General features: G+C 47.7%; 1 protein-coding gene across 4 annotated transcripts in view; it reads left to right on the forward strand.

Moving 5' to 3' along the window:
- The window catches only part of KIF1C (kinesin family member 1C), a 29,168-nt gene that overhangs the window by 5,782 nt on the left and 9,683 nt on the right, over positions 1 to 13,703 (forward strand). For all 4 annotated transcript variants that reach the window (XM_055133263.1, XM_055133264.1, XM_004604942.2 and 1 more), the window contains 11 exons: positions 64 to 175; positions 611 to 688; positions 840 to 905; positions 1,014 to 1,089; positions 1,584 to 1,662; positions 2,224 to 2,369; positions 3,267 to 3,436; positions 3,594 to 3,673; positions 3,793 to 3,868; positions 10,210 to 10,289; positions 11,113 to 11,207. In XM_055133263.1, the coding sequence (XP_054989238.1) occupies positions 64 to 175; positions 611 to 688; positions 840 to 905; positions 1,014 to 1,089; positions 1,584 to 1,662; positions 2,224 to 2,369; positions 3,267 to 3,436; positions 3,594 to 3,673; positions 3,793 to 3,868; positions 10,210 to 10,289; positions 11,113 to 11,207 (1,058 nt within the window). The remainder of the gene's footprint in view (positions 1 to 63; positions 176 to 610; positions 689 to 839; positions 906 to 1,013; positions 1,090 to 1,583; positions 1,663 to 2,223; positions 2,370 to 3,266; positions 3,437 to 3,593; positions 3,674 to 3,792; positions 3,869 to 10,209; positions 10,290 to 11,112; positions 11,208 to 13,703) is intronic.

Below are 13,703 nucleotides of genomic sequence, written 5' to 3' on the forward strand. Positions count from 1 at the left end.
GAGTCAGGGTTGGGTGTGGTGAAAGTTGGGCCCCAGTGACTACTTTCTCCCCTGCACTCCTAGGACTGTTGCTGCCACCAACATGAATGAGACCAGCAGCCGGTCCCATGCTGTCTTCACCATTGTCTTTACACAGCGCTGTCATGACCAGCTCACAGGATTGGACTCAGAGAAGGTAGGCTCCCCTGCCTCCCTGATCCCCATATGGTAACAGGACAGTGATGTGTTTAAAGGGTCCTTCTCCTTGCCAGGGATTTTTGATTGTCTCCTTGGGACTACCACAGACCTCTCTGTTTTCCCTCTTTCCAGTGTAGTACAATGTCCGATTAACTTGCTTGTTCTAGTAGAATTCTGAGGGTAGGGTTGGAACCTACTTTGTCCTTGTCTTGATGCATAGTAAATATCTGTAAATGAATGAGCCAATGGATGAGTACCCAACCTTCACTGTTGTCTTTTTATGTTTTGTTATCTCCTATTCCCTTCCCTTGTCCCCTTCTGCCCCTTCTGGTTTTCTCTGTCCCTTACCAGCTGACTGCTGGGTATCCCCAGATTTACTTGCCTAGTCCCCACTAATCTTCATCACCTTCTGCCTCTCTTTCTGTGACCCTAGGTTAGTAAGATCAGTTTGGTGGACCTTGCTGGTAGTGAGCGAGCTGATTCCTCAGGGGCCCGAGGCATGCGTCTAAAGGTGAGAAATCTTAGGAGGGATAGACTGGGGTAATACTGGGGACTATGTATGATAGTCTTTAATCATAACCTGGATCTGGCTACTGGGAGGAGGATGGGAAAGTGGATTAGAGTGGGTGGACGAGGAGGGACTCATTCCTCATTCTTTTTAGGAAGGTGCCAACATCAATAAGTCCTTGACTACTCTAGGGAAGGTCATCTCAGCCCTTGCAGATATGGTGAGACCTCGTGGTGGGAAGAGAAGGGACTCTGGGGAAGAGGACAAGGGTGTGTGTGTGGGGGGTGACACTTCCTGACTTGACCTCCTTACCCCTTCCATTCACCAGCAATCAAAGAAGCGGAAGTCGGATTTTATCCCTTACAGGGACTCTGTGCTCACCTGGCTACTCAAGGAGAATTTGGGTGAGGGGCTCCTCCTCTCTCTTAGCTGACCCTGACACCATTCCACTAACCCTTTTGGTATGACTGACAAATCCCCTTGCTACCCCTAGACTGCCACTCGCAGTTGTCCCATTGTCTCTCCCCTGACCTCGGGACATTTTTGAAGATGTCCTGATACTGTGTTCAAGGCCATGCCCAACCTGCTAAGCCAAGGATCTCTCTGATCTGGCTCCTCATGGCCCCTTTTTGATCCCTGTCCACTCATGACCTTTCCTCCTTCCACTGATTCCTGACTGCCCCATAAGTATCAATATGCTCTCCCTTGACCTTGCCTTTGCTTCTTTTGACACTAGATTTCATGGTTAACTCCACAACTCTTAGCTTCACCCTACCTCAGACAATGACCCTGGATCACTGAGACCCTGCCATTCACCTGCACCCCCACTACCCCCCACCTCCAGAGTCACCCTTTGGAACCAGCCTTACTCAAGCTGGCTTCTACTGTCAATTTATAGGTGGGAACTCACGTACAGCAATGATTGCAGCCTTGAGCCCTGCGGACATCAATTATGAGGAGACTCTCAGCACCCTCAGGTGGGCCTTCTGCTCTAGCAGCTCTGGAGCAATGTATAAAAAGTACCAAGAACACAGAACTCAGGACCTTACACATATAGACAGAGTTGACCCTTAGCTCCAGTGTTTTGAAACTTGGGAAGGAGAGAAGAAACCAGGTAGCAGTCCAAGGGTCACCTGTTCCTGAAATCCACTAATTCCCATCCTTAAGATTAGACAGAGCTCAATAGGCAAAGCACATGTGTTGGTTTTTTGTTTTGTTTTGTTTTGTTTTTGGGCCATACCTGTTGATGGCAAGGGGTTACTACTGGCTCTGAGTTACTCCTAGCAGTGCTTGGGATCATGTGGGATCCCTGGGATCAACTCCAGGTCACACAAGTGCAAGGCAAGTGCCATACCCACTGTACGATCTCTGTAGCCCCAAGGCACGTGTTTTAATGTGGGACAATTCTCAGCAGCACATGGTTCTCAGAGAATCACCATGAGAAACCCTTAGTACAAAGCCAGGAGTAACTCTGGAGGAAAGTCAGATGTGGGCCCCAAACAAATAAAAAATAATTCCCATTTTCTTGTCTTGTCCAGGTATGCTGATCGCACCAAGCAGATCCGCTGCAATGCCATTATCAATGAGGACCCTAATGCCAGATTGATCCGGGAACTGCAGGAAGAAGTGGCTCGGTTACGAGAGTTGCTAATGGCTCAGGGGCTCTCAGCCTCTGCTCTGGGAGGTAGGATTCTAAAGAAAGGGCATCTCAGAGGTGCTCCCAGACCCATCTCATCCCTCTTTCAATCTTTGGGCCAGGAGGGGGTCACCTGTCATGAAGTCTGCATATGCTTAGAGAGAGAGAGAGAGAGAGAGAGATAAGGAGAGGGACTTAGTAAGTCTCAGATCTTACAGGATTTGAGGGGACTAATTCTCTGGAAGAGAGTCAGAATTCAGAGAACTTGGACAGGTCCCTGAAGCTACTGAAGTATTAGAAAATGGCAAGTTATGTATTTAAGGTTCAAACAGTAAATCATTAAGTGCAGGCTGTTAAGACACCTGCTCTGACAAATGTCCTTGTGAAACATTAGAGGTTTAGTTAACTGTCAGCTTAAAAAGAATAAAAAATGGAATGGTTTCTTTTTTTAACATAATGCTCATATTTACTGATAGCAACAGCATCTATATTAGATGTTAATCCAAGGTGATTACGTGAGGTATGGACTCTGCATTCACTCTTGGGGTATATTCTTTTAAGACAGATAGGGAATCTTTAGGGGCACAGTGATGGAAGTAAAGTTGTCAGTTCTTGGGAAGAGAAAAAAATGTTAAGGTCTCTTTTATCCCAAAGGGTAGAACTACAAATAGCAGGCACATGTGGCACGGGCAGATTTCAGCCCAATATGGGTTAGAACTTACAGTGATGCAAGTCATCCAACAATGGAAGGAACTGGCTGCCTCATTCAGTCATGAACTCGCCATCCTTTCAGGGAACAAGCAGAGACGAGGTACCATTTGTCAAAGCTGCAGTTAAAGGACTCTATGCTTTGTGGCGATTGACCAAATGTCTTCTAAAATCTTTCTGTCTCTAAGCAATTTCATCTTCCTTTTGCTTATTCTCTTACTTCTTTCTCTCTCCTAGGCCTAAAGGTGGATGAGGGAAGTTCTGGAAGTGCTTTGTCAGCTATATCATCTCCCCCTGTCCCAGCTTTACCCTCATCTCCCCCCGCACACAATGGGGAGCTGGAGCCATCATTATCTCCTACCTCTGAACCCCAGATTGGGCCTGAGGAGGCCATGGAGAGGCTGCAGGTAGGAAACTGGAGCTGGCAAGAATTGAGGTCTGGGGCTGTTGGGAATTTAGTTCTCCATTGCCAGGGTTGAAGAGGAAGAAGGGATCCTAGGAGCAGTGTTGCTCCATGGTGAATGGGGCAGATTGTACTGATCTTTGCCCACCTTTGTCCTGTAGGAGACTGAGAAGATTATAGCTGAGCTGAATGAGACCTGGGAGGAGAAATTACGCAAGACGGAAGCCCTGAGGATGGAGAGGTACAGAGGGGCAGTAGAATGTGAGGGAGTAGGGGTTGGAAGAGAAGGTCGGGCCCTGCAGAGAAAGAGTTCATGGGTATGGATGATAAAAGCAATATATACCTCTTCTTTGTCCTCAGAGAAGCATTGCTGGCTGAGATGGGAGTAGCCGTTCGGGAGGATGGGGGAACTGTGGGTGTCTTTTCTCCGAAAAAGGTGAGTGTGAGGGGTCAAGTTGGGACATTTAGGAGACTGATGCTTAGGAAAGGGGCTTGGGTGTGACATGGAAATGAATTCCAATCCTCACTCATGTCTCTGAATTGTCCCATGATCGTCATTTCTGCCACCTCCTCTCTCTGCCTTTTCCCGGCATCTTACAGTCAGAAAGCTGAGTGTTTATTAAATGATTGTGGCCAAGGACAGGGAACCACAGGATGACAAGGTCTTTGCCCTTGAGAGTTTTAAGAGCTTGGTATTTGCAAATATATCCTTACATGCAGGTTACACATAGAGTTTCTCTTTGGATTTATTAGAAACTGGTTGTGCCAGTCCTAAAGAAGTGGGAAGTTGGCATAGAGAGTTTTTATGTGTATAGTCTTCTGTCATTTGAATTTTGTCTCCTGTCCTTGTATTACTTACCAAAAAATAACTTTCAAAAACACGTGAAAAGGGAGAATTGGGGAAGACAAGACTATAAGGGAGGACTGGAGTGATGGTAGAGCAGGCAGGGTGCTTGCTTTGGTGCAGCCAACCCAGGTTTCATCTCTGGCATCCCATATGGTATCCCCTGAGCACTATAATTCCTGAGTGCAGAGCCACAGTAGCCCTTGAGTATTGCTGGGTGTGGCCCAAGAATCCCTCCTCCCCCCAAAATTCTAAAGGAATAAAGGGAACAGGGGAGGAGTCTATATACTGTAAGATGCTGATTATAAACGCTGTGAGAAGTTTAAAGAGGTGGTGATACATAGAAACTGTTTTCTCTTGGGGAAAATGGCATGGAAGGTTGAGATTGTAAAATGGGCATGATTTGGGGAGTCCAGACAGGGACAGGAAGAGCAGTATGCCAAGGAAATACTAGATAGTGTCAGCTGAGTGGGCACACCAGCTCTGACATGTGCCTACAACCCGGAAGAGTAGTAGGTGCTTGGTGAGGAAGCAGGCAAGAGTGATCAGGCTCTGCTGGAGGCAGGCATGATGCCTAAAAATCTTTAACAACCAGTGTGGTCCAGGGACTGCCAATCAGAATGGCAGACAGCCGGTACAGCTTCATTGGTACTGATGAAGGGATGATGTGGGAGCCAGTCTGAGCAAGGCAGGAATTTCCGGTCCCACCAGGGAGCCTGCCATACCTGTTTGGTTCATGATATGAAGAAACCACAATAGGATCAGGTCCTTAGTCAGAAGCGCTGTGCTCAGGGCCTGTCAGGGTCTCTGCGGGTGGTTTATTGGCGGTGTGGAGTTATGAGAAGAAGGCGCCTCGTGATATCCTGAGATCAGGGCCATCTGGGAGTCTGAACAAGTAGTGATCATTGAAAAAGGATCTGAAAAGAAGAGAGGGATTTGTCTTGCCTGAGACACAACAGGCAACAAGAGATTCTGTGTGGTGTGTATGTGTCTGTGTGTCTGTGTGTTTGTGTGTGTGTATGTGTCTGTGTGTGTGTGTCTGTGTGTCTGTGTGTGTCTGTGTCTGAGGTGCCTGGTCTGGAGCTCAGTACCAGGGTTTTGGCCTCTATGGGAGGGACTAATGATGGCTTGCAGCTTGGCTTACAGTTGCTGTGGGGTGTTGTATACATGATGAAGTGTTTACAGTATAGTTACAGAGTTGGAGAAATGGCAGAAGAAACTGATAGTGTGGTGTTTGTTCTCTGGAGAGGCCTCACACCACACAGGAATGCTACCTACAAAGGACCAATGGGAAGAGGTTTTGAATTGTTTTTGCAAAGCCAGGAAACATTAAAATAGTACTTAAAAGGTGTGTGAGGCATAGGGGAAATTTTTTCCCTTCTCACCCTCTGCTTCCACTCCCAGAGACAAGCCTATTATCAGTTCCTGCTGTATTTGTTCTTCCTGAAGTGGTCTGCCTGTGCAGGCATGTGTTATGTATAATTATCCACAGATGCAGGCACACAGAGGGCTAGTAGTGGCGGCATGCCATCAGTTTTAGCTTATAATAATGTAACAGAGTTCTGCCTGTTCTTTTTCATGGCATTAGAATCTTGTAAAGATGTAGGCTAATTTAGAACCCTTATCAGTTTATTTATAGTTGTTACCTATTTATTATCTATTAGGTATATCTTACCATTTATTACTGATATCCATTTTGATTATTTTTTGTTAATATAAACAATATCACTATGGACAATCTTATAAATAGGTCTGTTACTTGTAGAGAAACTTCCCAGAGGTGAAAACTTTGGGTCAAATGGCAGGTATGTACAAATTTTATCAGTTGGGCCCAGAATGATAGTATAGTGGGTAGGGCACTTGCCTTGAACGTGGCTGACCCAGGTTAGATCCCTGGCATTCCATATGGTTCGTTGAGACTACCAGTAGTGATTCCTGAGTACAGAGCCAGAACTAACTCCTGTGCACTGCCAGGTATGACACCGTGCCATTTTTTCTTTAGTCTCTTGACTTTTGGGCCACACCCAAAATCTCCAGCCTTAAACCCCTTGCCTTTTTTGAGGGGGTGGGGAATGACACTTGGGGTCACACCAAATGATGCCAAAACCATGGTGATGCTCAGGGGTTGCTCCTGGCTCTGCACTCAGGAATCACTCCTGGAGGTGCTCGGGGGACCATATGGGATGCCGGGTTCATTGGCCACATGCAAGGCAAATGCCCTACTGGTTTTACTATCATTCCGGCCCCAACTGATAAAAATTGTATATGCCACAATCCCTTGCTTCTAAGATTAACTCTCCTCCTATCCTGAAAGACTTCCCAAATCATTGCCCCCTTTTTTTTTTTTAAACTTGGATCTTCCTTTACAGGTCTTGAGATGGGAGGATGGGGATAGAGATCAACTCTGGGTTCCCTTCCCCCAATCTTGACCTAAAGAGCTTCCTGCTTATCTGCTTGACGTATTAGGCTTGTAGGTACAGTTTCATTGGAACAAAGGGCTCTAGGACTGAACAGAGATAGCAAAACACTGCTCTGAATCATGTCCTTTCTCTCTAGGGGTAGATTGCTTTCAGTTTTCTGAGCCCATCAGTGTTTGCCAGTCCCAGAGCAGGTCTGATACCTCAGTTGTAGAGGGGATATGAGCATCCCTCAGGAAAGAGGAAATATTACAGCAGTGATTATTGAGGTGCCTGGGTAGAGGGGCTGACACATGTATACACACGTATTCATGCTATCTTAAACATAACTCAAGGGTCACTTTTGGAGCCCCCAGAGAATTACAAGGCCTCAAGTCCTAGCTATCTCCCTACACCTCATGCTTTCATGCCTCTGTTTTTATTCAGTCTTTCATAATAGTTTTCCTTCTGTGTGTCCATGTCCTCCTCATCTTCAAAGACTAGCTCTCAGGCTATGTTTTCTTCTTTTTTTAATTGTTAATTTAGGCACACACCCAGTTGTGCTGAGGGCTTACTCCTGGTTCTGTGCTCAGGGATCACTCCTGGTAGGCTTGTGGGACTATAAGGGAGCCAGGGATTGAATCTGGGTTGTTCACGTGGAAGGCAAACACCCTACCTACTGTACTATCTCTCTGGGCCCTCAGATTACTTTTTGATAGAGTCTTCCTATCCCACTGAGGTTCTTTAGTATGTCCATGCCCTCATCCTCAAAAACCAACTAGTATGTGTGAGACACTGAATTTTTTGTTTTGTTTTGGGTCCACTTCTTTTGTTGCTCAGGGACAACTTCTGGCACATACATCAGGGTCAATCCTAGCAGTGCCAGAGATCAAACCTACACCTCCTGCATGCAAAGCTCTTTGTGGGCCCTTCCAGGATACAGTGGCTTTCAGCTCCCTGGGAATGAATGAATGAATGAATGAATGAGCTGATAAGTGACTTGAGTATTAAAAGGTCAGAATCTACTCTACTATGGAGCATTATCGGCCACTGGTAAGATTATCTCTGCACGAACTCTTACCTGTTCAAGATGACTTTGATCTTACTAACAGGACGGTAGCATCTGTTTTTACTCTTTTTTGTTTGTTTGTTTGTTTTTGGTTTTGGTTTTTGGGCCACAACTGGTGGTGCTCAGGACTTACTCCTGGCTCTACACTCAGGGATCACTTCTGGAAGTGCTCAGGGAACCATATGGGGGAATGGGGATCAAACCCAGGTTGGCTGTGTGGAAGGCAAGTACCTGCTGTACTAATGCTCTGACCCTTAACTCATCTTTATGTCCTGCCTAGAAGCTTACCAGGATCTTCACCATAGAAATCCCACAGTAAATCCTTGTAGAATGTAGGCAGGGGATATTTTGTTGGGTTGGATGGCATAGGAAAATTTTACGGAAGAAGTAATATTCGAGACAGTTTGTAAGGACTGTGAAGGAAGTGAATGATTTTGACAGGTGGAGGCTGGGTGGGGCCAAGAATAAGACTGTTTCGGGCAAGAGAACATGGTGAGCAACTCCAGGCCCTCGCTGGTAGTCAGGGCTGTGAAAGTCAGGCTTTCTGGAACGAACTTCTGGAACGAACACTCAGTCAGCTACTAGCATTTTACCACAGAAGAGAAGAGCAGGGCCCACAGAGGGGCTTACTTGGTGCTTAGTACCCTGACATGGAGGGGTCAGGGGCTCTAGCAAGGTCAAGTCAGGTGGGTATGGGAGGTCAGCCATGGTGTGATATGAACAGGAAGCTGGGAGGTCTGTGGAGATGGCAGGAAGCCAGGCAGGCCTGTGGCAGGATGGTACAGAGGGTACAGACAGATGTGTACTGAGACAACAGCCGGTCAGGAGGGAGACTTCCCTGGGCTTGGCAGCCAGGGGTAAGAGGGAGTGTAGAGGGAGCAAGGCTTATGTACTGCCAGTGCCACATGCCTGGGGTGGGTGTGGGTGTCAAGAGAAACAGAACTCAGGAAAAGTGCTTTGGGGGAAGGGAACGGGCTGGGTTCTCAACACAGAGCAGCGTAAGGATCAGCCAGGTCTGTGGGATGGATCGGTCAGGTAGGTTCTGGTGAAGACAGACATGGGTAGCTGCTGCAGTGACTCTGGCCAGAGTGAAGCAGCCCATGGACAAGCAGGGATTAGGAAAGAGTAGGGGGGTTCTGTTAGAAGATGTGGGTTTGCTTTATTTCCTTATAAATTTAGGTTTTGGTGCTCTTTTTAGGGGTTCTACGTAGCAATTTTAGGGCCCGGAGCTTTTCTTCTACTAGTGGTGCTGGGGCAGGGCTGAGTTGCAGAGGACCAATCTCAGGATAAGAGGCATGGGATCTAGATCAGAGGGCTGGAACGCATACAAGAGGCCTGCGTGGTCCACTAGACACTGCTGGAAGCGAGCCTGAGCACTGAGCCGGAAGTAGCCCCTGAACGCTACTGGGTGTGGCTCCAAAACAAAACAAAACAAAGCAAAAACTCAGTGCCTCACACATGCTAGGTATGTGTTGAACCTCTCGTGCTATCTCCCTGGCTTCTGCGTTTTTTTCCTTTGAACTGATACTAAAAGTTTTTTAACTATAAAGGTAATCTTTGCTGCTTAGAAATTCAAGCTAGAATGAAGGGTGGGAAGTACCAGCCCCCTAGCCCGATTTCTTCTTTGACGTTTCAGATACATTCTGTTTTGTTTTGTTTCTGGGTCACACTGGCAGTACTTGGGGGATCATGCAGCTACACGGATTGAACTTAGTTCTTTGTGCAAAGCATGTACCCAGCCCGCTGATCTGTCTCTGCAGCTCCTTCTAGATACATGGTGAGGGGAGAAATGATGATGAGGAACACAAGGAAAGCAGAACAGAGGGCAGAGACTTTCTAAGGTTTTGGGTCAGGGAAACTTCTAGGCCTCTGAAGACATAGGGAAGGGTTGCTGACCTGGGAGGGACATGTGGGTGGTGGTTTTGTTGGCCCCTTGTGAGGAAAGAGAGAGAAGGTCAAACTTCCTTGAAGGTGAGTTGAATAAGTGGAATCTGGGAGGGTGGAAGAGTTCATTAAGAACCGGGGGCTGGGGCCAGGGCAATAGTTGAGTGTGTAAGGGGTTTGCCTTGCACGTGGCCAACCTGGGTTTGATCCTCGGCTTCCCTTATGATCCCCCAAACACCACCAGAAGTAATTCCTGAGTGCAGAGCCAGGATTAATCCCTGAGCATCACCAGGTATGACCGCTCCAAAAAAAAGGAATTGTGGGTAAAGGGGCTGGATAGATAGTACAGTTGGTAGAGTGCGTGCCTTGCATGTAGTTGACTTTGATCCCCTACGTTTCATATGGTCCCCCAAGCTCCACCAGGAGTAATTCTTGAGTGCAGGATCAGGAGGAAGCTCTGAGCATTGCCGGGTGTAGCCCAAAAACAAACCAAAAGAAAAGACAAAGGAAAGAACCGGGGGTATAGCAGGCTTGCTGGAATGATGCCTACTGACCACTCCCATTTCCCCCCTCCCCTCACTCAGACTCCCCACCTGGTGAACCTGAATGAAGACCCCCTGATGTCTGAATGTCTGCTTTACCACATCAAAGATGGCATCACCAGGTAGCATTGATTGACCTGTGGGGCAGACTCTCCTTTTGGGGTATGAGTATAGAAGTTCAGCCTCACCCTTACTGGAGACACCAAGCACTTTGGACAGCTGCCTCCTTAGCTTCCTGGGAAGCTGCTGAGTCTAGCTGCTCAGTGCAGAACTATCTCTGCTCACCACTCGAGTGTGGACCAAATACCTCCTGGGACCAGCTGACCCAGTGCTTATGGGGATTTGCTGGAGTAGAAGAGTTGGTGGAATGCACCATTGCACCCTGGTCTGAGCGTTCATTGGTGGGATTGTCCCTTGTAGGATTGGGGAGGCGGGAAATGTGGCCCCAGTCCATGTTGTTGAGGGACATGTTCACCTGACACTCGGTGTTGAAGAGCAGGTGGATTCCTGGTTAATGCTCTGTGGTGCCTCTTCAGTCACTCCCTGAAGTTAAAGAGGTGAAGTTTCCCCTTTCTCCCCCACCGCAGACATTTATATATGTCCTTCACAGGTGATCTTCGTGGGTAACAAGTGAGCCCTCAGGATAATCTACATTAGAGATTAATTGTAATTGTGGCCCAAAGTTGAGAGTGCCCATCCCAGTCCAAGTTCCCTTTGCCCCTTTGCTCCATGACACAGTGACTAAAGACATGGAATTTGGGGTCAGGCAGATCTACACTCATATCCCAGCTTTACCACTGCTAGGCTGCATGCTCTTGGGTCTGCTACTTTACCTCTTTGAGCCTCAGCTACTTCTGTGAAATGGGAATGCTCATGCTTGGCCCATTAGTTGAATGAACTGATGTTCAAAAGGTGCTTCAGGAATGTTGGCCATTGCTTCCCCAGGGTTGGCCAGGTGGATGTGGACATCAAGCTGACAGGGCAGTTTATTCGGGAGCAACACTGTCTGTTCCGGAGTATCCCTCAGTTGGATGGAGAAGGTAATGGCTGTGGGGACAGGAGTGGAATGACCAGACCAGGGAGGGGGAGGGTAGAGGGGGGAGGGGGGGGAGAGATTTCATATTTCCCCTTGCTTTATCCCACACACCAGAGGCCTGAAGGGTTGTGCCCTCCCGAAAGGGCTGAAAGGGCTTCGTGGTCATGGTGATTCTTGGTGATTGGGGGGAGAGTCCGAAAGGCCTGAATGTTTACAACTCCCACCCCTGCCCCTTCACCTTCACATGCGAATGCAGACTGTTGCAATGGGTGGGGAGTGGTCAGGGTCCCCTTTGGCTGAACCAGAACTCTGGCTGACTCAGATCCTGGACCACAGTGCTGCTTTGCCTGGCGGTGCTTTGAGGGCTACCAGAGTCATATCCAGCAGGGCTGAGGGCAGGGAGTAGGGCTGAGGGGAGGGGTACGAAGTGCCGGGTTGAACTTCGGGTTTTGTGCATGTGCTATACCAGTGGGTTAACATCCCAGACCTGATCCTGGTTCTTTTTCTCTCTTTTTTTTTTAATCCCTTTGGGGGTCACACCAGCTATGCTCAGGGATCATTTCTGACAGGGCTTAGGAGACCATATGGGGTTGGTCACTTGCATGCAAAGGGCTTAGGAGACCATATGGGGCTGGGCACTTGCATGCAAAGCAAGTGCCCAGCCAGCCCTCTGTCTCACCTTTTAACCAGCTCCCCAGACCCTGATTCTATTACCAGCATCATATGGTCCCTGAGCACCAAAGGGCTTAAGAAGCATTGGATCCTTGGGGCTTTGCATTGAGCCATTGGCCTGATTGGTCAAGAATCACTTGAAGGACCCCTAGACATCTTAATCCCTTGGAAAAAAATCCTACCTACAATCAAATAAGATCAAATACAAATTTACATCCTGGCCATTTTTTTTTTGTGTGTGTATGCAATTTTTAGGTCACATGTGGCAGTTCTTGGGATATTCCTGGTTCTATTGCTTGGGGGTTTCTCCTGGGGATGCTCAGGAGTGATATAATGCCAAGGATTGAACCCAGGTCTCCCACTGGTAAAGCATGCTCTCAGCCCAGTCAGTTTGTTTTTGTTCTGGGGCCACAACTGGTGCTCAGAATTTACTCCCAATGTTCAGGATTATTCCTGGCAATGCTCTTGGCAGCTTGGCACCATACACAAATGTGGGGATTGAACTGGGGTCGGTCACATGCAAGGCAAGTATCTTGCCCTTGTTCTATCTCTCTGGTCCCCTGGTCTTTTTTTTTTTGCTTTTTTGGGTCACACCCGGCGATGCACAGAGGTCACTCCTGGCTCTGCACTCAGGAATTACCCCAGGCGGAGCTCAGGGGACCATATGGGATGCTGGGAATCGAACCCGGGTCGGCCGAGTGCAAGGCAAACGCCCTACCCGCTGAGCTATCACTCCGGCACCTCCCCTGGTCATTTTTTATAAAAAAACCTATGTTTTTTTGTTTATGCTTTTTTTGGACTTTTTTTGGGGGGGGGAGGAGACTGCCCAGTGGTGCTCAGGGCATACTCCTTTTTTTGTACCCAGGCATCACTCCTAATGGGCTTGGTGAAACATAAAGGGTTCTGGGTATTGAACCCGAGTTGGCCTTGTGCAAGCCAAGCACCCTCCCGCAGTATTATTGCTCTGGCTTTGAAAACCTATCTTTAAGTGAGGATGTGACTTTCTCTAGAAAATTTACCTATCCAGCTACAATTGTAAAGGTTTCTGAAAATTAGACCTATTTCCTTCTAATTCCAAAACTTCAGAAACTTTTAGTCCTTATAGCACATTAGCAAAGGCTTTTACTTATTTTGGGGACCACACTCTGGGGGTGCTAGGGGGACCGTATCTGCACTGCTGAGACCAATCCAGGGTTAGATTAGCTGCCTGCAAGGCAAGTGTTTTAAACCTCTGGACTATTTCTAGGGCTGCAGCAACAGCTTTTAAAAATTACAAGTCCTAAGGGTGAAGGTGACATAACAACAAAACAGCACTCAACAAAATAGCACTCTTTAAGTGCAGGTGGATTTTGAATTTTTTAAATAATTGTCTGGGGCCACCAGGACCACACCCAGTGGCTGCTGAGATGGGGACAGAAGGCAGTGCCAAAATCAAGTTCTGGGTTTCACACATACTTGGCATGTGCTCTATTACTTTGAGCTACAGCCCTAGCCCCTAGAGCATATATCTGGGAGGGCAGCACCCCAAAGTGATGGGGGCTACTCCTGAAGGTGCTGGGCCAGGAGCCAAATCATGTGCTCAACCTTTTGTGATAGCTCTCTGGCCCAGGGCATCTTTTGTTTGTTTGTTTGTTTGTTTTTGGCCCACCCACTGCTGCTCAGGGTTTACTCCTGGCTGTGTGCTTAGGATCACTCCTGGCAGACTGGACATATGGTGCTGGGGATTGAACCTAAATTTGGTGCCTGCAAGGCAAGCACCTTACTTGCTGTACTCGCTCTAGTCCCAACGAACTGATTTTTTTTTTCTTTTTGGGTCACACCTGGTGAT

Source organism: Sorex araneus, chromosome 3 (assembly GCF_027595985.1).
Source record: "Sorex araneus isolate mSorAra2 chromosome 3, mSorAra2.pri, whole genome shotgun sequence".
Lineage (NCBI taxonomy): Eukaryota > Metazoa > Chordata > Mammalia > Eulipotyphla > Soricidae > Sorex > Sorex araneus.